The sequence below is a fragment of the Scyliorhinus torazame genome, chromosome 15 (genome assembly GCF_047496885.1).
Source record: "Scyliorhinus torazame isolate Kashiwa2021f chromosome 15, sScyTor2.1, whole genome shotgun sequence".
NCBI lineage: Eukaryota > Metazoa > Chordata > Chondrichthyes > Carcharhiniformes > Scyliorhinidae > Scyliorhinus > Scyliorhinus torazame.
The window spans coordinates 88224849-88251416 of NC_092721.1; the positions used below are offsets into that span (position 1 = coordinate 88224849).

Genomic DNA, 26568 nt, shown 5'->3' on the forward strand with positions numbered 1-26568 from the left:
AATCAAGCTGGCATAGTTATAGTATTACATTTCCAAAACCTTTGCACCACATAAGGTGCATATTCCCTCATTTTCCAATAGTTGGATTGGATTGTCACGTGTACCAAGGTACAGTGAAAACTGTTCCATACATGAAAAGAAAATACATAATAAGGCAAACATAAAATACACAATGTAAATACATAGACACAGGCATCAGGTGAAGCATACAGGCGTGTAGTACTACTCCATAGAGAAGCTGTGTGAAGAGATCACATCAGTTCATAAGTCTATCAGTCCATAGGAGGGCCATCTGTCTGGTAACAGCAGAGAAGTTGTTTTCTGTTAGTGAGTTTTCTCAGACATTTGTATCTCCTGCCCAATAGAAGAAGTTGAAAGAGTGAGTAAGACGGGCGGGAGGGGTCTTTGATTATGCTGCCCGCTTTCCCAAGGCAGCAGGAGGTGTTGACAGAGTCAATGGATGGGAGGGGGGTTCGTGTGATGGACTGGGTGGTGTTCACAACCCTAGTTTCTTCTGATCTTGGGCCAAACAGTTGCCATACCAGACTGTGACGCAGCCAGATAGGATGCTTTGTATGGTGCAACTGTAAAAGTTGGTAAGAGTCAATGCGAACATGCTAAATTTTTACGGAGGAAATATAGGCGATGTTGTGTTTTCTTGGTCGTAGCATCAACGTGTGTGGACCAGACGAGTTTTGGTAACGTGCACACATAGGAATTTGAAGCTGTCAACCAAACTCGGCCCCGTTGATGCAGACAGGGATGTGTACAATGCTTTGCTTCCTGAAGTCAATGACCAGCTCTTTAGTTTTTCTGACATTGAGGGAGATTGTTGTCATTACACCACTCTACTACTAGGTTCTGCATCTTCCTCTTGTATTCTGAATCATCATTGTTCGAGATCCGACCTACTACGGTCATGTCATCAGCAAACTTGTAGAGTTGGAGCTTAATTTTGTCACACAGTTGTGTGCGCGTATAGGGAATATAGTAGGGGGCCAAGTACGCAGCCTTGCAGGGTCCCGGTATTGAGGACCATCATGGAGGAGGTGCTGTGGCTTATTCTTACTGATTGTGGTCTATGGGTCAGGAAGTCGAGGATCCAGTTGCCGAGTGAGGAGCCAAGTCCTAGGATTTGGAGCTTTGATACGAGCTTGGCTGGGATTATGATGTTGAAGACTGGGCTGTAGTCACTAAATAGGAGCCTGATGTAGGAGTCCTTGTCGTCAAGATGCTCCAGGGATGTGTGGGGCCAGGGAGATGGCATAGGCTGTGAACCGGTTGTGGCGGTATGAGAATTGCAGTGGATCTCGGCATTCTGGGAATATGGAGTTGATGTGCCTCATGACCAACCTCTCAAAGAACTTCATTACAGTGCTTGGGAGTATGAATTATTGGAAAGAATATACACCATAGCCAACATTACAATTGCAAATCAAAACAAAAACATTACATTCACACGAAGCAAGGTGAATACACTTACAAGTGCATCGTACAAGGAAAGGTTTTCGGTTATTGAAATATCTCAAGTCGTCCAGACTTCAAGTAGGAAGTGCGGCCTTAAGGGAGCATTGCAGAAATTGTAAAACAGACCGAGTGACCCATTAAAATGATAACAGAATTGGAGTCCTACACAGTCTGGTTCCTTAGATGTGCAATATTAAAATATGACCACACGTTGCCAGAAACTGGGCGCGCACTCAGTGAAGTGCCTCATCCCAGCCCTTTCCTCAGTGCTCTGGAGACAGGCACATCCCACACATTGGTACAATGAATGAAAGCCTCACCCGTCCATTCTTGGAAACAGCTTCCATGTCCGGACGCCTGAATACGATTCAATCTGGGGAGCGGCAACAACCAGAACTGGGTTGAAGAACAGAGCGGAGAGAGCAATAAAACCATCAGAGTCAAGGCCGCGCCCACAGCAGCCCCATTTGAGGCGGCTCGAGCGGGCCGGACACAACAACAGGCGGGGCGGGGCCAGGGGATGGGCGGGGCCGCCAGCCGGCACCCGGGCCACCTCATTGGCGGAGCCGGCTGATTGACAGCCGTCACCTCAAAGGAACGGTTAATTGTTCAATCGGAACAGACGAAGGCTAGTAGTGTTCCTCAATTTCCTCTGGCTCTTGTCAGTTCAGAGAGCTGCCAGTTGGCTCAGATGCCCTTGTAAACTCAGTGGGATTACAATGTTGACAGCGGAACCGCATTCCCGGCGCCGGGAAATACAAACATCACGTGGTCTCGGCCTGGCTTTTCAAATCCGGGTTTGTCCGCGCGCCACCGCCTCCAACCGTCACTTTCTATTGGCGGCCGCGCGCGGATGAAGCCATCTTCAGATTGGCTGAATTAGTTCGAGGCTTGTGGCACATCGCCCTATGGAGTGTTCCTATTGGCTGGGCTGCGTCTGGTTCCGATGTCGTCTGTCCGTGCGGTTTGACGCCAGGAGGTCAGATCCTTTACATTATCCTTTTTGACTCGATTAAAAAAAAAACACCAATCTTTTGTCCCTCGAAAGTCCTCGGTTTTTCTTTCCCATCTGTGTGAAGAAGCCAGTCGTGGTGTTGAAGTCTGACGGCGGACGGCTTGTGATTGGTATTTGAAATAATGGCCGCGCTTTACGCTTGCACGAAATGCCACCAGCGATACCCGTTCGAGGACCTTTCTCAGGGCCAGCAGCTGTGTAAGGTTCGTAATAAACATCAACTCCTCCCGACGGAAATCAGTTACACTCTTTGTGATTTGTGCCCAGGTTAATAAACTCCAAAAATCCGGCAAAGGACAAGGAGTGCCACCAATCCAACAGGCGTTGCTCAACACGGAAGACCGATGGATAATAAACTGCTGGCGGAACAACCAAGCGGGGAGATGTGTTTTGGACTTGTAACACCTCTGGCTGACTTTTATTTCCCGTGAATACAGGTTCAACTGCAACCGCATATGGAGGTGGTTCGACCCGGCTTCAAAAGTTTTAATGGTGCTCTCTTTCCACTCCGTGTTCTGTTGTCACTTCGCCCATTGACATTAAACGTGGACAAGCCAACCAACCGAATATCTATTTTGCTGCTTCCCTCCAGAGAAAAGCTCCCATTTTTAAGAAACAGAACTGTATATAATTAATTGCTCAGACAGAAATAAGATCCACATTCCCTTCAAACGATCTAAAGAATAATGACATTGAATTTTTCAACTAAATTATTCAAGTTTCTTATGAAAAGTCTCGAATATTATGAGATTAGGAAAAATTATTTATTTTGTCCAAATTAAAATATCTAGATCACATCTAAATAATCATTCCTGTTCTCTCTGTTCAGAATCCCGATGAAACCATTTGGGCCATTGTGCCGGTGTAGGCTCTTAAATTCATCTGACTTTCCTGCTCTTTCAAAAAGCTCTGGAAATGTTTCCTTTTCAAGCATACATTCAATATCCCATTTGCTTATGCTGTGTGTTTCGTGTGGGTAGGCAGGGTGTTCAGATCATAACTTGCCATATTTTAAAAAATCAAATGCCCTCTCTTGTCATTTATTTTTTAATCTGTGTCCTCCAGTTACCAACTCATCTGCTGGTGGAAGCATTTTCTACTGGTTTACTAGAACATATCCCTTGTGATTTTGAACGTCTCTATTAAAACTTCCCTTAAATTTCTCTGTTCTGAGGCAAACAATCCCAGCATCTCTAATTTCTCTCAGTTAACTGAAGACCCTCATCCCAGACATAATTCTGGTAAACCTCCTCTGCATCCCCTTTAAAATCTTAACATCTTTCCTAAAATGTGGTACCCAACTGAGGCCTAACTAATGATTTAGAAAACATCATGGCTTTTGTAGTCTTCAAATATCCTAAATTTTAATTAACAGCTTTACCAATGTTTGCTGCCAACGTCCAACATCTTTTGATGCTTGGTGTTTGTCGATCTTAATTTTGAGTTTCATTGTATTAGACCACGTGATACATCGTTTGTGAGAGTGTGACAAATGGCTCTGATTTGTAGATCTATGGTAGATAATACCCTAAATTCCACATTCCTTTCCAAATAAAATATAATGCTTTGTCCAAGATATTTTAACATTATAAGGCTCAATACAAAAAATGATTATTTGCCTATCACTGCCCCTTTGTATTTGTCCTGAATACAAACAAATGAATTAGGAACAGGAGTAGGCCACTCAACCCCTCAAGCCTGCTCTAACATTCAATTAGATCATGGCTGATTTAATTGAAAGCTCAACCCCACATCTTGCCTGCTAACCTTTCATCCCTCGTTAATCAAGAATCTATCTAACTCTGCCTCAAGAATATTTAAAGACTGCTTTTTGAGAAAGCTCCAAAGACAGTCAACCCTCTTGAGAGACTAAAATTCTCATCTGTCTTAAATGAGCTAGCCTTTATTTTTAAACAGTGACACCCAATTTTAGATTCTCCCCAAAAGACATCATCCTCTCCACATACACCCTGGGGTGGCACAGTGGTTAGCACTACTACATCAGCGGCAACAACCTGGTTTCAATTCCGGCCTTGGGTCACTGTGAGGAGCTTGCACTTTCTCCCCGTGTCTGCGTGGGTTTCGTCAGGGTGCTCCGGTTTCCTCCCACAGTCCAACAATGTGGATAGGCCATGCTAAATTGCCGTTTAGTTAAAGTTAGGTGGTATTGGGTTACAGGGATAGGGTGGAGATGTGAGCTTAAGTGGGGTGCTCTTACTAAGGGCTGGTGCAGACTCAATGGACTGAATAACTGTTGCATTGTAAATTCTATAAATACTGTTCACAGTACAACCAATGTGGTCTCACCATTGCCTTGTATAACTGAAGAATAGCTCCCCTACTTTTGTAATCAATGTCCGTCACAATAAATGATAACATTCTATTAGCTTCACTAATTATTTTCTGCACCTAATATACTGGCCTTTTGTGATTCAAGCACTTGGACACCCAGATCCCTCTGAATCTCAGACCTCTAATCTCTCACCATATAAATAATAAACTTATTTTTTATTCATCCTGCAAAAATGGAGAATTTTACATTCAATACAAGCTCCAGTATTGTGACTGGGGTAAAACATCTCCACCTACAGGATGCCAGTTCATAATATCTCAAAACTAATTTCTACTTTTGTATATTAGGTTGAAAATCCCTCAAAAATATCTCTTGGTGGCTGCAATGAAGATATTTATTCCTCATGTGTACTTGTGTCTTGCATAGTTCTGATCAGATTTCATCATAAATCAAAGCTAAAGAGAGCGGAGATATTTAAGTACACCTGGTTTTTTTTTTAGATGTGTAGTCATATTTAAACACATTTTCTAATTGTATTAATTAAATTAGGTGTAACTTCCTTCATTGACAACATTATATTTTCATTCTGACTGGCAATCAAATATGTTGTTACAGTGAGTCATTGCAGTCAATACCTTTGACCATATGGAAAATTTTACTTTATAATTCATAAAGTTCTTACATAAAAATTGTCTTCACCAAAAAAGGTTTCAACACTAAATGTATTAGGATGTTATGGAAAGAAAGGAAAACATAATGGAGAGAAAAGACTTGAGCTCCTTTTCTTTTGCATACTCAAGACATCCCAGCTACTGAATCACTAAGTTTAGTCACTCGTTTTGTCGATGAACACAGTAACAATAGAGAAATATAGATTAAGGGCTATGGCAGGGTGGTGGTGGTTAGGGTGGCTTGGTGGGAAAGGTGGGTTACAATAGCACTGATGACGGTAACATTCTTTGGAGCGGGCAGGGGAGGAGATTTTAAGGAAATGGTTGGTACTAATTGGATCTATGGGAGCAGAGGAGCCACTTGAGGTTTAGGGAGTATCCATGAATATGAGTAAGAGAGTATATATGAACTGAGTAAATGGAAGCCAAAGCAGAGTATACTCGTCAATAATCTAACTATTGTTTGGCAGGAAAGAATCTGTGCCTCCGAAATCGCTTGCTAGATCTTTGTGGGGAGCTTTCTTTGAGATCACTGGCAAGCTACATTGGTTCACGGTTGTCTATAAAATCCAGCCCATTGACTCATCTTGCAACACATAAGGAAGCTATTTAGCTGTCTTCCCTGTGCCAGCATTTGAAAGTCCCACATGCAACCTTTTCCCTGTGAACTTTTACAAGTTTCTATGGTTATAATTTGACTACCTTTCAGGTAGTGTATTTCGGATCTTAACTATGTTTGGAGGGGGGAATTGGTGGTGAGGGGGATTGTGTGGTGGTGGGGATGTCTCCTCATTGCACCTCTAATTCTTTTCCTAATTATTTTATGTTTGTGATCTCTGTCTCGTCTGACAGGAAATGTTTTTCCTTAATTGCTCTGAAAACCCTTTATAATTTTGAATACAGGATACCTTTATTACATCTTACAATAACCTTCTTTGCTCTAATGAGAACAATCCCAGCTACTCCACTCTGCAAATAAGAAAGTTCCCCCATCCCTAGTATTAGCCAGGCAAACCACCTCTGTACCTTATCCATGGCCTTGACATCCTGGAATTGTTGACAGTTCGCGAGCTCAGGTCTAAATAGTAATTTGTGAGGGTTTAGCATGAATTTCATGTTTTTGTATTTAATGCCCCTTTTCACAAAGCAACCTCATATGATAAGAGGAGCAAAATTAGGCCATTTGGCCCAACGAGTCTGCTCCGCCATTGCACCATGACTGATATGTCCCTCGTCTGTTAACTACAATGCTAGGGCAGCATGTGGCACAGTGGTTAGCACTGGGACTGCAGCACTGAGGACCCGGGTTCGAATCCCGGCCCTGGGTCACTGTCCGTGTGGAGTTTGCACATTCTCCCCATGTCTGCGTGGGTTTTACCCCCACAACCCAGAGATGTGCAGGTTAGGTGGATTGGCCACACTAAATTGCCCCTTAATTGGAAAAAAAATAATTGGTTACTCTAAAATTTAAAACAAACTACAATTCTACAGACCAAGAGCTGGATTGCAAAATCAGCCACAGCATCTCCTCCCTAGAACACAACACTTCGCCACCATATCAATTTCCCTGCCATCTTCAAAAATTTGTGCATATGCACTTGCGTGCTGTGCTCTTGCATCCCACTCAAAATAATATAATTTTGATTACACTGCCTCTGGAAGTTGTTCTTCCCAAAAATCATTGCTTTGAACTTGGGCTGTCAGCATGTCTTTCTAAAGTCTGCTACTATCCTCGATGTTTACAAAATTGCCAAATTTAGCATAATCTGTAAATTTTGAAATTATACTAATTATACCCGAGTCCAAGTAATCTATAATAAGAAAAGCAGCAGCCCTAATGCTGATTTCTTGGGCCACCATTGCATATTTCTGTCTAGTTAGGAAAACAGCTCTTCATTACTCTGTACTTGCATATTTCTGTCTAGTTAGGAAAACAGCTCTTCATTACTCTGTACCCCCTGTCCCTTAACCAGTTACCTTCACAAGATGTTACTATGCCTGTGACTACCTGTGCTTCTATTTTCCAATTCAATAGTTTGTCAGGTGCCTTTAAAAAGTACATATGCACAATACCAACAGTACCTTCAGCAAGGTCATTTCATCCAAGAACTTAAATCAGATTGGCTGACATGATTCCGCTCCCCATGCCACCCTGAACCTATCCATACTGTTATGAGCCATGGTTTTTCAAGTGAGAATTGATTTTGTGCTTGACTAATGTTTGGTAGTTTCCTCATCACTGTTAGATTGTCCTGTAGTTCCCAGGTTTATGTTTCTTCCCTTGTATTGAATGGAGTGGGGGGCAAGCTATTTTCAAATGTGATTGCATTTTAACATTTGAAAATTAACATGACCCCAAGTGCAACTAAAACATAATAGAAATAAAGCAGCATAGTAACACTCAGTTTAAAGGTTGCATATTGCAGGTCAATATTTAATAATACATCACATAACTCTGAAAATCTGGAGTTTTGTAATACTTTATGGAGGGGCTCATGATTCCTTTGAGGTTTGTGACCTGCAGTTTGGGAACCCCTGTTTTAGTGACTATTGATAAATAATCTTATTGACTCCGTTTAATTGCTCTTGCTTGGAGAGGAAATAGTGTAATACTTACTGAAGTATGGTTCTTTTATGAAAGGTGCCAAGCTATATTTTGGTCTACTTGATTATTGTATATCTTGAGTGTGCTACGAGTTGGTCTACTTAATTATATTACAATGTTGGCCCATTAAAACATATGTATTTTCAATGTAGACCATTTGCAATTCTAAGTTACTTTAAATTCTTCTTTTTTTTTTTAAATTGCTACTTTCCTATGTACTTAAGTAAAATTACTAGATAATTCATATGTTATTTAGCACAAAAATAACTTTGAATTATTAGGACGGGTAGTCTGTCTCGAGGTTACTTTTTTTCCAACTGTTCGATATTGGTGTGGCCAGTAATGTACTTGACAGGAACTTTTTTCTATCTACACCTGGCAGTGAGGGATAACACAGTTGATTGAGGATTCATTTGTCCACTTTCATAAGCAATAACACTTGATGCTTTTCTTTTATTTACTGACTCCATCCCTCTCCCTGTGAACAGTCTTCTATATCTTTAACCAAGCTTTCGGTCAACTAACCTCCTATCTCCTTCGTGGCTCAGTATCAAACTTTGTTTTCTGATGCTTATGTTAAGTGCCTTTGAATTTTGGCACTGATATTTTGGGGCAGTTTTCTTTATGAAATAGTATTTTCATCTGTTGCATCTGTGGCCAAGAAGTGTTTGGGAAATGAGATTTTAAACATGTTACGCTATATTTGTCTGGTTTTTCTTACAAGCAGGAGTGTCGGATAGCGCATCCGGTAGTCAAGTGTACCTACTGCAGAACTGAATTCCAACAAGAAAGGTACAGTCATAATGCTTTCATTTAGTTCTATGCTAGTTTGAAGTCTTGACTATCTCTGAATTATGGGTTTCTTATTTTGTGCAGCAAAACCAACACAATATGCAAGAAATGTGCACAGAATGTGAAGCAGTTTGGAACAGTAAGTTGATACAGCCTTTTGTGTGATATTTTAATAGGTACTAAATAATGTTATATTAGTAAATTAGTACACTAGTAAATTATGTTACTACTACACTCATTAATATTTCAGTATCAGTGAAATCTTTCCTTGTAGATGATGTAGTGCAGTACTGCTGCTATTCCAAAATCCAATTTGAGTTTGAGCAGGTTAAACAGGCTGTGGCTACTTGTTTTTGCCCAGCTTCTGTTTCACTTTTTCTTATTTTTGTTTTTCTTTAATTATCCAGGCCTTTAATGCACACAACCTGCTGGCATAAAATGAAAGAGTTAATTATACTGGTCAGCAAGAGGAGCCTGTGATAATCATAGAACAATTTTACCAGTTCGAGAATTTAGATAAATTTCACCTGTTAGCATAAAGTTGATGGGGGTATTGGAAGGCTACTTTTGTCTGTCCTTGATAAAATGGAGTGAGGGAGGGAAATATTCTATAGAGTAATGTTTCTACTTCATCTTAAGAAAACTAAATGAATGGTTGGATTGTTGAGTGTGCCTGGTGATACTGCAAAATAGATTTCCTCCATACTGCCGCTTGTTTTCTTTTTCAAAGTAAACCCCAGGAAACAAGAACCAAGTACAGGTAACATGTTATAGAATATTTCTTTAAAATTTAATTTATGGATCATCTCCCAATTACAATCAATGGACTGGATTTTACTGCTGAAAATTGGGCAGACTGCCCCTCTCTAAAAATTAGGGCTAGACCATTCAGGATAGACATTAGGAAGAACGTCTTCACTCAGGGTGGTAGAAGTTTGGAACTCTTTCCCCCAAACAGCAGTTGAAGCTAGATCAATTGTTAATTTTAAATCTGAAATAGATGTCTGTTAAGCAAAAATATTAAACGATATGGGCCACTGGCAGGTATGTGGAGTTAGGTTACAGATCAGCCATGATCTAATTGAATGGTGGGACAGGCTTGAGGGGCTGAATGGCCTACTCCTGTTCCTCTATTTCCTTATGCTTATGTAAAATACAGCCTGACATCATCGAATCAACCATCCTCAATCATGCAAGGTGAGTGGGCACCAAAGCCTGAAATCGCTGCTTCATTTTTTTTGGGGGGGGGGGGGGGGGTGGACAATGGCAAGTTATTGACCTTGTTAAAGAGGCAATTGGCTGAAATTTTTCAATGTTGGCTGAAATTTTACAATGTCGGCTGAAATTTTTCAGTAGTTGCATGAGGAAAATGGGAGTGGTTTATCCAGGTATGGGAAAATGGCACATGGTTAGGTTAAAAAGGACTGCAAATGGCACCCTGGCTACATGTAGCAGCAATATCTGTTGCTGAAGGTTGTAGCATTTGGCTGTTAGTAGAGTTTATTTCTTTCTTTTTTTTTTTTTTTTAATCGGCTGGCTTTACAAATCAGGAACGAGTGAGAGGGAAGGGAGCCTAAAGTCGGGGATATCATGGAGGGTGAGGACTCCAGTAGAGGAACCGGAACTTGCTGTCCCCATGGGGAATGTGCACCCAGAGAAGCCTTCTCCAGGTGAGCAGGAAATGAGGAGAGGAGGCCATCTGACCTGGGACAGGTGCATCCTGCATCCAGGCAAATGAAGGACCTGCTAACACAAGGAGCAGCATAAAATAGACAACAGCAGCCAGTCAGTCAAATGGAACACAAGACACTATTCTGCACAGACAATCTAGAGGCAAAAGATGAATTGACTTTGCTTTTAAAGCGCAGACGAACTACATCTCTCCAGGGAGACCGTGAACTTCCTGTTGAATTACAGGACGGAGAAATTGGTTCAGATCGCATTTTTAAAATTTGTTCATGGGATGTGGGCATCGCAGGCTGTACCAGCATTTACTGCCCATTCCTAATTGTCCTTGCAAGGCAGTTAGAAGTCAACCACATTGCTGAGGGTCTGGAGTCACATATAGGCCAGACCAGCTAAGGATGGCCGATTTCCGGGGTGGGGGTGAACCTGGGACCCCAGGAACCCGGAGCAGTACTCTGGATTACTGGTCCAGTGACAATGCCGCAACCCACCGCACCCTATGCCTGTTGTTCTCAAAATGACAGTGGCCTTGAACCGTTATGTATCTGGGTCACTCTAGGCACCAGCTGGGGACCTTTGTGGCATATCTAAGCTTACTCTTGCAGAAAGGTAGTCACAGATGCAATGTTTAGGTGAGCAAACAATTTAATTTCATTCACTGCAGATAACTTTAGTCAGGCCGAGAGAGCCAGAGGCTTTGCATTTATTGCTGGATTTCCCAAGGTTCAAGATGTGATAGATTTCATGCATGTGCCATCAAAACTGTCGGATAAGCAAAGCATTTGCCAGTCATCATAGAATTTACAGTGCAGAAGGAGGCCAATTGAGTCGGCACAGACCCTTGGAACGATCACCCTACTTATGCCCACACCTCTACCCTATCCCCATAAACCAGTAACCCCACCTAAACTTTTTGACACTAAGTGGCAATTTAGCATGGCCAATCAACCTAACCTGCACATCTTTGGACTGTGGAAGGAAACTGGAGCACCCAGCGGAACCTCATGCAGACATGGGGAGAAAGTGCAAGCTCCACACGCAGGCAGTCACCCGAAGCTGGATTTGAACCTGGGACCCTGGAGCTGTGAGGCAGCAGTGCTTTGTGCCACCATCCGCCCTTCAGTCAGAAAGGTTTTTATTCCATTAGTGTGCAACCTGTGCGTGACCATTTTCAAAAGAGTATGCAGATGTGTGCCCACCATCCTGACAATATTCATGATTGTTACATCTCTGGGCAGTTAATGCTATAGATGTTCTGTCCACCCGAGTCATTGATGGGTTGGTTTCTGGAGACCGGGGATATCCACTGAAGAGATGGCTCAGGATTTGAAATGAAATCTATGCATCTACCAAGGCCATCATTGACCTGTGCAAGTGGCTACAATATTCTCTGGCTTGTGCCTCACTCTTCATTGTGGTTTGCTGCATCTCACACAACCTGGCACTTCAAACAAAAAACATCTTTGCCTTAACATTTTTGTATAATTTTCGTATCAACACCAGGGTAGGCTGTGCATATACCAACAGAGACACAATGAGGCCGTTCAGAGGGACTTGCATGAACAAAAACTCCCTTCATAGCACAAATCCACACCACACTCCTGAAACTCAAATTAAGCCAGAACAGCAAGTACATAAACACCATAAATTAATAGCATTACAATTGGTTGAAGAAGGATCGAATAGCTCGCTTTTTCCCACTCCTTGTTTGACAGTAACAAAAGTTTTTGTGAAAAGGATAACCTTCCCAATTCCGTGGGTCTTTAATTGTTTACACACTGATCATAAAAATGCCAGTCGGACAGCTTTTCTTGAGTTTAACAAAAAAATAGATTAGCTTTATTGTACTTAACCCGTTATTAGTAAAAAAAAAAATAATAAAACACACTGCAACTTTAGCACGTACACTTTACGAGGATGTGCTTTTCAAAGATACAATTGCTAAATTTTTCTTTTCCTGGCTGGATTGGGAAAAAATAAACCTCCCTCCAAGCAATGAAAAAATTGTCCAGACTGCTGCTATGCACACACTTTCACATTCCCATAAGCGTGATGAAGACCTACACTCAACCCCCTGGGGAGTGTGAAAGACCCTATCCCCTGTTGGTAACACCATAAATGTTTCTGAGATGAGACATCAAAATGCAATTACGTGTTCCGAGACTGAATAATAACAAGCAGATGTGAACTAATATAATTTCTCTGAAATATATACCCTACATTGTAGCGCATCTCAATGTTCTCGAGAGGGTGATCAGAGTATCGGGATGGACTCTTGCACTGTTTTCAATATGCGCGAGCCACCTGGAAGCTCTGCCACATATCCAATTACCTTGCATGGTACATCCAGCTTCTGTTGCCTGAAGGACTACTCTAGAGGCTCGTCATCAGCTTGGGGCTCAACATTTAGATTGTCTCCAGTACTCGTGAGTGTCAGAGGCCTGCACTATCTGTCTCTGACAGCTGGTCCTCCAACTGTGGGCTTGCACCAGTTTGGTACCCTTTCAACCGACTCCTGCACACCAGTAAGTTCTGTGCATCTTCACTGGTGCTAGGTGCTGCACGAGGGTGTGATGCTGCGCCCTTTTGAGGCTTCCTCCTAGGAGGTTAAAGTGTGCCCCTTGGGGCTACTGTGCGGTTTCGCCTGTGGGGAAAGAAACAAGGAATATGAAGAGCATCATTATTTTGAGCTGATTTCAGAGATGCTTACTTCCTATTTTCTCACCATGGAAAATGTTATCTAGGGTCTCATCCTCAGCCCCGACAAAGTTTTTTTTAAAAAATACATTTTATTAAAGTTTTCAAACAGAATTTTTCCACTTTACAAATCAACATAAAAATAGCACCGTAACTGATAAATAACATTATTATTTAAATAATATAGTGAACTAACAAAGTAACAAAAAAATAGCCCCCCCCCCCCTCCCCGGGCTGCTGCTGCTGACTATCTATTTTCCCTTAACGTTCCGCGAGATAGTCAAGGAACGGTTGCCACCGCCTGGAGAACCCCTGAGCTGATCCTCTCAGCGCAAATTTCATTCATTCTAGTTTTATGAACCCTGCCATGTTTATCCAGGCCTCCACGCCGGGAGGTTTCGCTTCCTTCCACATGAGTAAGATCCTTCGCTGGGCTATCAGGGACGCAAAGGCCAAAATATCGGCCTCTTTCGCCTCCTGCACTCCCGGCTCTTCCGCTACCCCAAATATAGCTAACCTCCAGCCTGGCTTGACCCGGACCTTCACCACCTTTGAGATTACCTTTGCCACTCCCCTCCAGTACTCAACCAGTGCCGGACACGACCAGAATGTGTGTGTGGTTCGCTGGGCTTCCCAAGCACCTCCCGCACTTATCCTCCATTCCGAAGAACCTGCTCAGTCTTGCTCCCGTCATATGTGCTCTGTGTAGAACCTTAAATTGAATCAGGCTAAGCCTGGCACACTAAGACGAGGAATTTACTCTGCTTAGGGCATCAGCCCACAGACCCTCCTCAATCTCTTCTCCCAGCTCTTCTTCCCATTTTTCCTTCAGCTCCTCTACCATCGCCTCCCCCTCGTCTCATCTGATATATTTCGGACACTTTGCCCTCCCCGACCCATACCCTGGAAATCACTCCATCTTCGATCCCCTGTGTCGGGACCAGCGGAAATTCCCTCACCTGTTGCCTCGTAAACGCTCTCACTTGCATGTACCTAAAGATATTCCCCGGGGGCAACTCATACTTTTCCTCCAGCGCTCCCAGGCTCGCATGTGTCCCGTCTATAAACAAATGTCTCAGTTTCCTAATTCCTGCTCGTTGTCAGCTCTGGAACCCTCCGCCCATCTTTCCTGGGACAGACCTATGGTTGTTCCTGATCGGGGACCACACCGAGGCACTCGTCACCCCCCTGTGTTGCCTCCACTGCCCCCAGATCCTTACGGTTGCCACCACCACTGGGTTTGTGATATACCTTTTTGGGGAGAGTGGCAGCGGTGCCGTCACCAGCGCCTTTAGGCTCGTTCCTTTACAGGACGCCATCTCCAGCCTCTTCCACGCCGCCCCCTCTCCCTCCCTCCCTCATCCACTTACAAACCATCGCCACATTGGCGGCCCAGTAGTAGTCGTCCAGGTTCGGCATCGCCAGTCCCCCTCTGTCCCTGCTACGCTGCAGGAACCCCCTCCTTGCCCTCAGGGTCATCCCTGCCCACACAACTCATAATGCTCCTGTCTATTTTCTTGAAAAATGCCTTCGTGATCAGAATGGGGGAGACATTGAAATACGAAAAGAAACCTCGGGAGAACCATCATTTTTACCGCCTGCACTCTGCCCGCCAATGAGAGCGGCAGCATATCCCACCTCTTGAAATCCTCCTCCATCTGCTCCACCAGCCGGTCAGATTAAGTTTGTGTAGATTTCCCTTGCTGCCTGGATCCCCAAATATCTGAAGCTCCTTTCCACTCTCCTTAACGGCAGGGCGTCTATTCCTCTTCCCTGGTCCCCGGGGTGTATTACAAAAAGCTCACTCTTCCCCATATTTAGCCTGTATCCCGAAAAATCTCCCAACTCCCTCAATATCTGCATAACCTCTGTCATCCCCTCTACAGGGTCCGCAACATATAGCAGTAGGTCATCTGCGTAGAGTGACACTCGATGTTCCTCTCCCCCTCTAACCACCCCCCTCCATTACTTGGAGTCTCTCAACACTATGGCCAATGGTTCAATTGCCAATGCGAACAGTAATGGGGACAGGGGACACCCCTGCCTTGTTCCCCTGTGTAGCCGAAAATACTCCGATCTTTGCCGGTTTGTGACTACACTTGCCACTGGGGCCCCATATAGGAGTCTGACCCAACTGACAAACCCTTCCCCGAACCCAAACCTCCTCAACACCTCCCATAGATACTCCCACTCTACCCTATCAAATGCCTTCTCTGCACCCATCGCCACCGCTATCTCTGCCTCCCCCTCCGCTGGGGGCATCATTATCACCTCCAGCAGCCGTCTAACGTTGACATTCAGTTGTCTCCCCTTTACAAACCCTGTCTGGTCTTCATGCACCACCCCCGGGACACAACCCTATATCCTCGTCGCCAGCACTTTTGCCAGCAGCTTGGCGTCTACATTTAGGAGTGAGATAGGCCTATATGACCCGCATTGCAGCGGATCTTTATCCTGCTTCAGGATTAGTGATATCGTCGCCTCCGACATTGTCGGGGATAGAATCCCCCCTTCTCTGGCCTCGTTAAAGGTTCTCGCCAGCAGCGGGGCCAACAAGTCCACATATTTCCTGTAGAATTCCACCGGGAACCCACCTGGTCCAGGGGCCTTCCCTGCTTGCATATTCCCCAGTCCTTTAGTCACCTCATCCACCTCAATTGGCGCCCCCAGACCTGCCACCTCCTGCTCCTCCACCCTCGGGAACCTTTGTTGGTCCAGAAACTGTTGCATTCCCTCTTTTCCCTCCGGGGGTTGGGACTTGTATAGCCTCTCATAAAAAGGTCTTAAACACCTCATTTACCTTCCCTGCTCTCCGCTCCGTAGTTCCCGTTTCATGTCTAACTCCCCCAATCTCCCTCGCCGCTATACTCTTGCGAAGTTGGTGGGCCAGCAGCCGGCTTGCCTTTTCCCCATACTCTTATCTCATCCCCTGTGCCTTCCTCCACTGTGCCTCTGCCTTTCCTGTGGTCAGCAGGTCAAACTCCATCTGAAGTCTTCGCCCCTCTCTATATAGTCCTTCGTCCGGGGCCTCCGCATATCTTTTATCTGCCCTCAATCTCCCCCACTAAACTCTCCCTTTCTTTGCCCTCTTGTTTCTCCTTGTGAGATCTAATGGAGATCAAATCTCCCCTAATCACCGCCTTCAGCACTTCCTATACTACCCCCACCTGAACCTCACTATCGTCATTGACCTCCAGGTATCTCCGCACCCTTCCACAAACCCCCTCATCCGCCAATAGTCCCACATCCAGTCGCCAGAGTGGGCGCTGCTCCCTCTCCTAATTCCAGATCCACCTAGTGCGGGGCATGGTCTGAAACGGCTGTGGCCGAGTACTCCGTTCCTGCCACCTTTGAGATCAGTGCCCTACTCAAAACAAAGAAATCTATTCTGGAGTATACCTTGTGGACATAGGAGAAAAAGGAGAACTCTTTGGCCAACGGCCTAGCAAATCTCCACGGATCCACCCCCCCCCCCCCCCCCCCCCACTTGCTCCATGAACCCCCTAAGCACCTTGGCCGCTCCAGGATACGTCCCAGCATCCGCTTCATAAATCCCACGTCATCCCAGTTAGGTGCATATACATTTACCAGCACAACCTCCTTTCCTTGCACTCTACCACTCACCATCGCGTATCTACCCCCGTTATCCACCACTATATTCCTAGCCTCGAACGACACCCGTTTCCCCACCAATATCGCCACCCCCCTATTTTTCACGTCCACCCCTGAGTGGAACACCTGTCCCACCCATCCTTTCCTTCACCTAACCTGATCCGCCACCTTCAGATGCATCTCCTGAAGCATGACTACATCCGCCTTCAGTCTTTTTAAGTGCGCGAACACCCGGGCCCTCTAAATCGGCCCATTCAGGCCTCTCACATCCCCATCCCCCCCCCCCCCCCCAGCTAGATCCCCATCTAGCATGGTTACTCCCCCCATGATGCTTCCGAAAGTCAGCTAACTCTGACTGACCCCGGCTTCCCCCGTTCTCTCTTTGACCCCCGTGTGTGGAACTCTCTTCCTTCCTGCGCCTATCTTCCTGCCATCATCTCCATAGCGCGGGGGAAAAAAACGTGCTTTCCTATCGGCCCCGCCCCCTATGGCGCAGCTCCCTCATTCCCCATCCCCCCTCTGTCCCTTTTTCCACCGGCGCCCACATTTCTCCGTGTCCCCCCATCTAAAGGAGAAAAATTCCCCATCTATCGTTTCAGTACTATAAACCTCCCATTCCCCAATTTACATTTCTGTACAACAACCTCTTTGTTTCCCCCCCCAACATCAGACTCTCTGTTCTAGTCCAGTTTCTCTTCTTGGATGAAGGTCCATGCCTCATCCGCCGTTTCGAAGTAGTAGTGCTTGCCCTGATGCGTGGCCCACAATCGCGCCGGCTGCAGCATCCCAAATTTTATTTTCTTCCTGTGAAACACCGTTTTGGCCCGATTGAAGCTCGCCACCTCAGCGCTCCTGTCCTGATACACTCGTATCACCGCATTCTCCCACCTGCTACTCCGTACCTTCTTGGCCCAGCTCAAAACACCCTCTCTGTCCGTGAAGCAGTGAAATCTCACCACTATCGCCCTTGGTAGTTCTCCCGTCTTTGGTCTTCTCACAAGGACCCGGTGAGCTCCTTTCACCTCCAGGGGTCCCCAGGGGGCCTCAGCTCCCATTAGCATACGGAGCATCGTGCTCACATAAGCCCCAACGCCAGATCCCTCCATTCCTTCAGGGAGACCTAGAATCCGGAGGATCTTCCTCCTTGAGCTGTTTTCTAGGGCTTCCAGCCTTTCGATACATCTCTTATGTAGCACCTCATGCGTCTCCGTTTTTACCACAAGGCCCTCTATCTCATCCTCGTTTTCGGCTGCCTTTGCCTTCACTCCACGGAGCTCTATTGCCTGGGCCTTGTGTTTCCTTCAGCCCATCGATTGCCAACAACATTGGCGACAGCACCTCCTTCTTTAGTTCCTCCACACACCGTCAGAGGAATTCCTGCTGGTCCGGGCCCCATGTCGTTTGGGCTCCATCCGCCGCCACCTTGCTTCTTCCTCCTTTTCTCTGCCGCTGCTCCAAAGGATCCTTCGCAATCTGGCCACTGCCACTGGTCTTTTCCATACACACCCGGGGGTGGCACCTTCCTTTGTCACCCCACACTGGGTTTGGTCTGAAAAAATTTCGGTTGGGGCTCCCGAAAAGAGCCCAAAAGTCTGTTAGAACGGGAGCTACCGAAACGTGCGGCTTAACAGTGCATCGCCGCAACCGGACGTCCCCAGCCCTGACAAAGTTGAGACACGCATTCTTCTCCAAATGCTGTAAGCTGCCAAAAGTCAATCAATCAGTGATCCCTTCCCCACACCCTTCCCACTTCGCAAACCCATCACCACTTCACCTCAGTCTTTCTAGTAGAGAGCTTGGGCCCTTGAAAACTCCCCACACAGGCCTCCTCCAGCCTCTCCATGTCCAATGGCCTTGCATCATTGGTTGCTGGCCAACTCAAGCTACCACCTCCAGAGGAGTCAAATTTGCAGCTTTGTTGCTCGCCACTGGTCTGTGATCCCTCTCAGTACAAAGAAAAAGGGACGTAGCATGATCTTGCCACAGAAGATTCATGACCATGATTTATGTCCCAACATGTACATTGTCTGCCCAACACCTAGCTGTGATCCTTACAAACCAACAGGTCTTGGACTTCAGACTATCGTCGGAGTCCCCTGGTGCCATGCAGCATGGCATATCTGCTTTGTTCTCTGCACATGGCACACTAGACTCTTGTCACACCCTCCCATGTTAGAACATAACAGCGCAGTACAGGCCCTTTGGCCCTCGATGTTGCGCCGACCTGTGAAACCACTCTAAAGCCCATCTACACTATTCTCTTATGGTCCATATGTCTATCCTATGACCATTTGAATGTCCTTAGTGTTGGCGAGTCCACTACTGTTGCAGGCAGGGCATTCCACGCCCTTACTACTCTGAGTAAAGAACCTACCTCTGACATCTGTCTTGTATCTATCTCCCCTCAATTTAAAGGTATGTCCCCTCGTGCTAGACATCACCAGCCGAGGAAAAAGTCTCTCACTGTCCACCCTATCCAATCCTCTGATCATCTTGTATGCCTCAATTAAGTCACCCCTTAACCTTCTCTCTAACGAAAACAGCCTCAAGTCCCTCAGCCTTTCCTCATAAGGTCTTTCTTCCATACCAGGCAACATTCTGGTAAATCTCCTCTGCACCCTTTCTAATGCTTCCACATCCTCCCTATAATGCGGCGACCAGAATTGCACGCAATATTCCAAATGCGGCTGCACCAGAGTGTTGTATAGCTGCAACATGACCTCATGGCTCCTAAACTCAATCCCTCTACCAATAAAAGCTAACACACCGTATGCCTTCTTAACAACCCTCTCCACCTGGGTGGCAACTTTCAGGGATCTATGTACATGGACACCGAGATCGCTCTGCTCATCCACACTGCCAAGAATCTTACCATTAGCCCAGTACTCTGTCTTCCTGTTATTACTTCCAAAATGAATCACCTCACACTTTTCTGCATTAAACTCCATTTCCCACCTCTCAGCCCAGCGCTGCAGCTTATCTATGTCCCTCTGTAACTTGTAACATCCTTCCGCACTGTCCACAACTCCACCGACTTTAGTGTCATCTGCAAATTTACTCATTATTTATATATTCCTATATTTAAGGGGGTAAGGGGGGTAGAGCATGTCTAGGACACTATAGATTGCCAACTTAACATCGGTGGTAGGAAAATACAATGGGATCTACGAAGGGGACAATAGAAGAACATGTAGAAACCAAAAATTATATAATGAATAGTCAGCATGGATTTCTTAAGGGTAATTCTTCTTGTCCAACTTAATTTAGTTTTTGAAGAGGCGGTAGAGTAAATGGGGTTGTTGCTGGAGATGTAATTTACCTAGATTTTCAAAATGCCTTTGCTAGGAAATTAATGCATAAGGTCAGAGAATAATGCAGAGTTTGGGACAAGTCATAGAATGGCAAGACAGCAGTAAGTAAGGATAAGGGGTAGTTACCTGGAATGAAAGAAGGTAACGGGATGGGCAAAATCAGCACTAGGATAACTATTGCTTGGAATTTATATTAAGTGATTTGGACTTTGGAATCAAAAGCACTAAGTGCATACTAAGGAGGACTGCAACAAATTGAGGACTACAACAAATTGTAAGAAGATATTTGCAAACATTTAGAATGTGCATATATATCGACATAAATGAATATGAGGTATTACATTTTGGCAAGAAAAATGACTAGGTTGTATATGCATTAGATAGCAAGAATCTAAATGGAGTAGAGGATGGCAAAGGATTCTGGGAGTAGAAATACATAAATGCCAAAAGTAGCAATGCAGGCTTACAATGTCATAAAAAAGAAAACCCAAGCATTAAGGTTTATATTTTTGAGGGCTAGAATTGAAAAGTAGAAGTAATGCAAACATTATACCTAGCCTTGGTTAGACCACATCCAGTACTGCATACAATCCTGGTCACGCAAAATGATATTGAGGCATTGGAGAGGGTGCAAAAAAGATGGACAAGGATGATACCTGGTGAGGGGGGGGATGGGGGAGGAAATCTGTGAGGAGAGGATGAATAGGCTGAATCTCTATTTTCTCTTGAAAAGAGAAGGCTGAGGGGGTGACCTTGGTAGGTGGGGGGAGAAGCTAAACTAGAGGCCATCAAAAGAAAGCAAATGGGAAACATGGAAGGCATTTCTACCCCGATAAAAGGTGAGAACGTGGAACTCGTCCACCATTGGGAAGCAAATAGTGCAGATGTATTCAAGGGGAAGCTAGGCAGGCATAATGGGGGAAAATGGTAGACTGTTATGCTGGTAGATTAGACGAAAGAAGATGGGAGGAAGCTCGAGTGAAGCATAAATACCGACATGAAAAGGTTGGGCTGAATGGCCTTTTACTGTGCTTCGGATCTTCTCTATGAAATCGTTTGAGGACGGTTGTCATACATTTCCAAATAAAATGACCTAGATTTTATAGTTAAAATAACAATAAGGCTATTAATGCTGACTTGTTATTATGGAGTAAATCAGACAGCAATATCTGGTTCTTCTCATGCACAGTTAATGTGGAAATCCGGAAAGTGATATCATTTGCCTTGCTTCCCTCCAAGCTTTATTTTAAAAAATATATATATTTTTATTCTCCTTTTTCACATTTTCTCCCAAATTTACACCCAACAATAAACAACAATCAGTAAAGAATGCAATGTTAATCCCCATATCAATAACAACGATCCCTTTCTCCCACCAAACATTAGTCAGCATGTTAACATAAACAGCTGTCAAAAAGGAATCAGGAATCACCCATAGTCACCATTAACACATCCGGCCCACCTCCCCCTAATGTCCGATGTAATCCAATTCTCGAAAGTGCATAATGAATAATGCCCATGAATTGTAGAACCCCACCGTCCTTCCCCTCATTTCAAATTTGACCTTCTCAAGAGTCAAGAATTCCAGCAGGTCCCCCCGCCACACCAGGGCACAGGGTGGAGAGGTTGATCTCCACCCTAACAGGATTCGCCTTCGGGTAATCAACGAGGCAAAGGCTACAACATCTGCCTCCGTACCCGTTTGCAACGCCGGCTGGTCCAACATCCTGAATATGGTCTCCCGAGGGCACAGATCCAGTTTTACATGCACCACTTTCGAGATTACCCTAAAAACCTCCTTCCAGCTTTGGACAGGACCAAAACATATGAACGTGGTTTGCGGGGCCCCTCTGAAACATTCAGACACATCTTCTACCCCCTTTTTTAAAAAAAATATATTTTCTTAAATTTTTTTCCCTGAGCAACATTTTTCCCACTTACAAAACAAGCGAAACTATAACAATAACAAAACAGAAATGTTTAACTTTTTAACGATAATAATAATACACAAGTAACAAAACCTCATACTCTATTGACCTATACTCAACTAAACCTCCTCCTCCCCTCCCCCCTGGGTTGCTGCTGCTGGTCATCTGTCTTCCCTCTAACGTTCCCCTAGGTAGTCGAGAAATGGCTGCCACCGCCTGGTGAACCCTTGAGCCGATCCTCTCAGGGCAAACTTTATCTGCTCCAGTTTAATAAACCCCGCCATATCGTTTACCCAGGCCTCCAGTCCGGGGGGTTTCGCCTCCTTCCACAAGTAGGATCCTGCACCGGGCTACTAGGGACGCAAAGGCCACGACATCGGCCTCTTTCGCCTCCTGCACTCCCGGCTCTTCAGCAACTCCAAATAGAGCTAACCCCCAGCTTGGTTTGACCCGGGCATTCACCACCTGCAAGGTCACTCCCTTCCAATATCCTTCCAGTGCCGGGCACGCCTAAAACATATGTGCGTGGTTTGCCGGGCTCCCGCCACACCTCCCACATCGGTTCTCCACTCCAAAGAACCTGCTCAATCTTGCCCCCGTTATGTGTGCTCTATGTAGCCTTAAATTGAATCAGGCTAAGCCTGGCGCATGAGGAAGAGGAGTTTACCCTGCTTAGGGCATCAGCCCACATACCCTCTTCTATCTCCTCCCCTAATTCTTCTTCCCACTTTCCTTTTAGTTCGCCCACCGACTCCTCCCCCTCTTCCCTCATCTCTCTGTAAACCTCTGACACCTTTCCCTCTCCGACCCACACCCCTGAAAGCACCCTGTCCTGTATCCCCTGTGTCGGGAGCAACGGAAATTCCCTCACCTGTTGTCTAGTAAACGCCCTCACCTGCATATATCTCAAGAAATTTCTCCGGGGTAACTTATACTTTTCCTCCAATGCTCGCAAAAGTCCCATCTATAAATAAATCTCCCACCTTCCTAATTCCCAACTGGTACCAGCTCTGAAATCCTCCATCCATTCTTCCTGGGGCGAACCTATGGTTGTTCCTGATAGGGGACCCCACCAGGGCTCCCCGCACCCCTCTCTGTCGCCTCCACTGTCCCCATATGTTCAGTGTTGCCGCCACCACCGGGTTCGTGGTGTACTTTTTAGGTGAGAGCGGTAGCGGTGCCGTCACCAGCGCCTCTAGACTCGTCCCTTTACAGGACCTTCTCTCCAGCCTTTTCCACGCCGCTCCCTCACCCTCCATCATCCATCTACGTATCATTGCCACATTGGCGGCCCAATAATAATCTCCCAAGTTCGGTAGTGCCAGTCCTCCTCTGTCCCTACTGCGCTGAAGGAACCTCCTCCTTACTCTCGGAACTTTCCCTGCCCACACAAAGCTCGTAATGCTCCTATCTATTTTATTAAAAAAGGTCTTGGTGATTAAAATAGGGAGACATTGAAATACAAATAAGAACCTTGGGAGGACCATCATCTTAATTGCTTGCACCCTGCCCGCCAGCGATAGAGGCTGCATGTCCCACCTCTTGAAGTCCTCCTCCATTTGTTCTACCAGCCGTGTCAGATTAAGTCTGTGCAAGGTTCCCCAGCTCCTAGCGATCTGAATCCCCAGGTATCGGAAGTTTCTTTCCACTTTCCTTAGCGGTAAGCCTTCTATCTCTCTACTCTGGTCCCCTGGATGTATCACATATAATTCACTCTTCCCCATGTTTAACCTATACCCCGAAAATTCCCCGAACCTCCTCAAAATTCGCATAACCTCTAGCATCCCCCACCGCTGGGTCCGACACGTATAACAATAGGTCACCCGCGTATAACAAGACTCGGTGTTCTTCTCCCCCTCTAATCACCCCTCTCCATTTCCTGGAGTCCCTCAACGCCATGGCCAGAGGTTCAATTGCCAATGCAAACAAAAATGGAGACAGCGGGCATCCCTGTCTTGTTCCCCTATATAATCGGAAATACTCCGATCTATGTCGACCTGTAACTACGCTTGCCGTTGGAGCCCCATAAAGAAGTCTAACCCAGCTAATAAACCCATTCCCAAACCTCCTTAACACTTCCCATAAATACTCCCACTCCACCCTATCAAATACTCCCACTCCATGCCTTCTCTGCGTCCATTGCCGCCACTATCTCTGCCTCCCCCTCCACTGAGGGCATCATTATCACCCCTAATAGTCGTCGCACGTTAACATTCAATTGTCTCCCTTTTACGAACCCTGTCTGGTCTTCGTGCACCACCCCCGGGACACAGTCCTCTATCCTCGATGCCAGCACCTTTGCCAGCAATTTGGTGTCCACGTTCAATAGTGAAATAGGTCTATAGGACCCGCACTGCAACGGATCTTTGTCCCTCTTCAAAATTAGCGATATAGTCGCCTCCGACATCGTCGGGGGTAGAGTCCCCCCCTTCCCTGGCCTCATTGAACATCCTCGCCAACAACGGGGCCAACAAGTCCACATATTTTCTGTAGAATTCCACCGGGAACCCGCCCGGCCCCAGGGCCTTCCCTGCTTGCGTGCTTCCCAGTCCCTTAATAACCTCGTCCACCTCAAATCGGCGCCCCCAGGCCTGCCACCTCCTGCTCCTCCACTTTCGGGAACCTCAATTGGTCCAGGAACTGCCGCATCCCCTCCTCTCCCTCTGGGGGTTGAGACCGAGACAGTTCCTCATAGAAGGTCCTAAACACCTCATTTATCTTTCCTGCCCTTCGCACAGTGTCTCCCCTTTCATCCCTATTTCCTCCTATCTCCCTCGCTGCTGCCCTCTTTCGCAGTTGGTGCGCCAACAGGCGACTAGCCTTTTCCCCATATTCATACCTCCCCTGTGCCTTCCTCCACAGTACCTCCGCCTTTCTGGTGGTCAGAAGGTCAAACTCGGTCTGGAGTCGTCTCCTCTCCCTGTACAGCTCCTCCTCCGGGGTCTCTGCAAATTCCCTGTCCACCATTAAAATCTCCCCCAGTAATCTATCCCTTTCCTTGGCCTCTGTTTTCCTTTTGTGGGCCCCAATAGAAATCCCAATTTGGGGCATACACATTAACCAACACGACCTCCATTCCCTCCAGCCTACCACTCACCATTACATATCTACCTCCACTATCTGCTACGCTGTTCTTTGCTTCAAATGCTACCCGTTTCCCCACCAAAATGGCCACCCCTCTGTTCTTTGCGTCCAGTCCTGAGTGGAACACCTGTCCCACCCATCCTTTCCTTAGCCTAACTTGGTCCGCCACCTTTAGGTGCGTCTCTTGGAGCATAACCACGTCTGCCCTTAGTCCTTTCAAATGCGCGAGCGCTCGGGCCTTTTTTATCGGTCCATTCAGGCCTCTCGCGTTCCACGTGATCAGCCTCACTGGGGGGCTACCTGCCCCCCTCCCGTGTCGACTAGCCATTACCTTCTCTAGGCCAGTCCCATATCCCGCCTCCGCGCTCCCGCTCGCTCCCCCAGCGTCGCATTCCGCCCCCGACCACCCACTCTTTAGCCATTTCCTTTTGGATTTCCGCAGCAGCAACCCAGTTGTTCTCCCCCCCCCCCCGCTAGATCCCTATCTAGCTTGCTCCCCCCATATCACTTCTGTAAGTCAGCTGACTTCAACTGACCCCGGCTACTCCTGCTCGCTCCTCGACCCCCCCCTGGTGTGAGGGAACTCCCATCCGCCTTGCGTCGGTTTTCCCGCCTTATTCTTTCTGGCGCGGGAACATCCCTTTACCTGACCCGCCTCATGGCGCAGCTCCCTTTCCCCTGCCCCTCTCCTTCCCCATTCTCCGACTATGTCCCGCCTTTCCCCCCTCACCGGCGCCCACATTTCCCCAGTGTCCCCCCCCCCTTCCCTGTTTACTTCTCGATTAGCTTTCACCATCACATTAACAAAAACAGTAACAATAACAACAATAACAGTTCCCTGCAGCATCAGTCCCTCAGTTCTGATCCAGTTTCTCTTCATTGATGAAGGGCCATGCTTCCTCCGCCGTCTTGAAATAATAGTGTCTCTCCTGATACGTGACCCATAGTCTTGCCGGCTGCAGCATCCCAAACTTCACCTTCCTTTTGTGCAAAACCTCTTTGTCTCGGTTGAAGCTCGCTCTCCTTCTCGCCACCTCCGCACTCCAATCCTGGCAGATCCTTACCACAGCATTCTCCCATCTGCTACTCCGCACCTTTTTAGCCCATCTCAGGACCTCTTCTCTGTCCTTAAGGCGGTAGAATCGCACGATTATCACCCTCGGTGGTTCTCCCGCTTTTAGTCTTCTCGCCGGGATCCGATTTGCCCACTCCACCTCCATGGGGCCCGCAGGGGCCTCAGCACCCATCAGTGAGCTCAGCATCTTACTTGCGTACGCTCCACAGTCCACTCCTTCCACACCCTCCGGGAGACCTAGTATCCTAAGGTTCTTCCTTCGCGCTCCATTTTCAAGGGCCTCAATCCTGTCAGCACGCTTTATGAAGTGCCTCGTGCGTCTGAGTATTAAC

General features: G+C 46.2%; 2 protein-coding genes across 8 annotated transcripts in view; one reads left to right on the forward strand and one right to left on the reverse strand.

The window, feature by feature from the left end:
* Positions 1 to 2198, reverse strand: part of LOC140391669 (centrosomal protein of 57 kDa-like) — a 39764-nt gene extending 37566 nt beyond the window's left edge. For 3 of the 4 annotated variants that reach the window (XM_072476394.1, XM_072476392.1, XM_072476395.1), the window contains exon 1: positions 1788 to 2198. In XM_072476394.1, the coding sequence (XP_072332495.1) occupies positions 1788 to 2025 (238 nt within the window). In that variant the 5' untranslated portion in view covers positions 2026 to 2198. The remainder of the gene's footprint in view (positions 1 to 1787) is intronic. The other variant, XM_072476393.1, reaches the window with a different exon arrangement.
* A 210-nt stretch (positions 2199 to 2408) lies between these two features.
* Positions 2409 to 26568, forward strand: part of fam76b (family with sequence similarity 76 member B) — a 79359-nt gene continuing 55199 nt past the window's right edge. Inside the window, exons 1-3 of one of the 4 annotated variants that reach the window (XM_072476399.1) lie at positions 2409 to 2685; positions 8779 to 8843; positions 8928 to 8982. In XM_072476399.1, coding sequence (XP_072332500.1) covers positions 2605 to 2685; positions 8779 to 8843; positions 8928 to 8982 — 201 coding nt within the window. In that variant the 5' untranslated portion in view covers positions 2409 to 2604. The remainder of the gene's footprint in view (positions 2686 to 8778; positions 8844 to 8927; positions 8983 to 26568) is intronic. The other 3 variants (XM_072476400.1, XM_072476396.1, XM_072476397.1) reach the window with 3 other exon arrangements.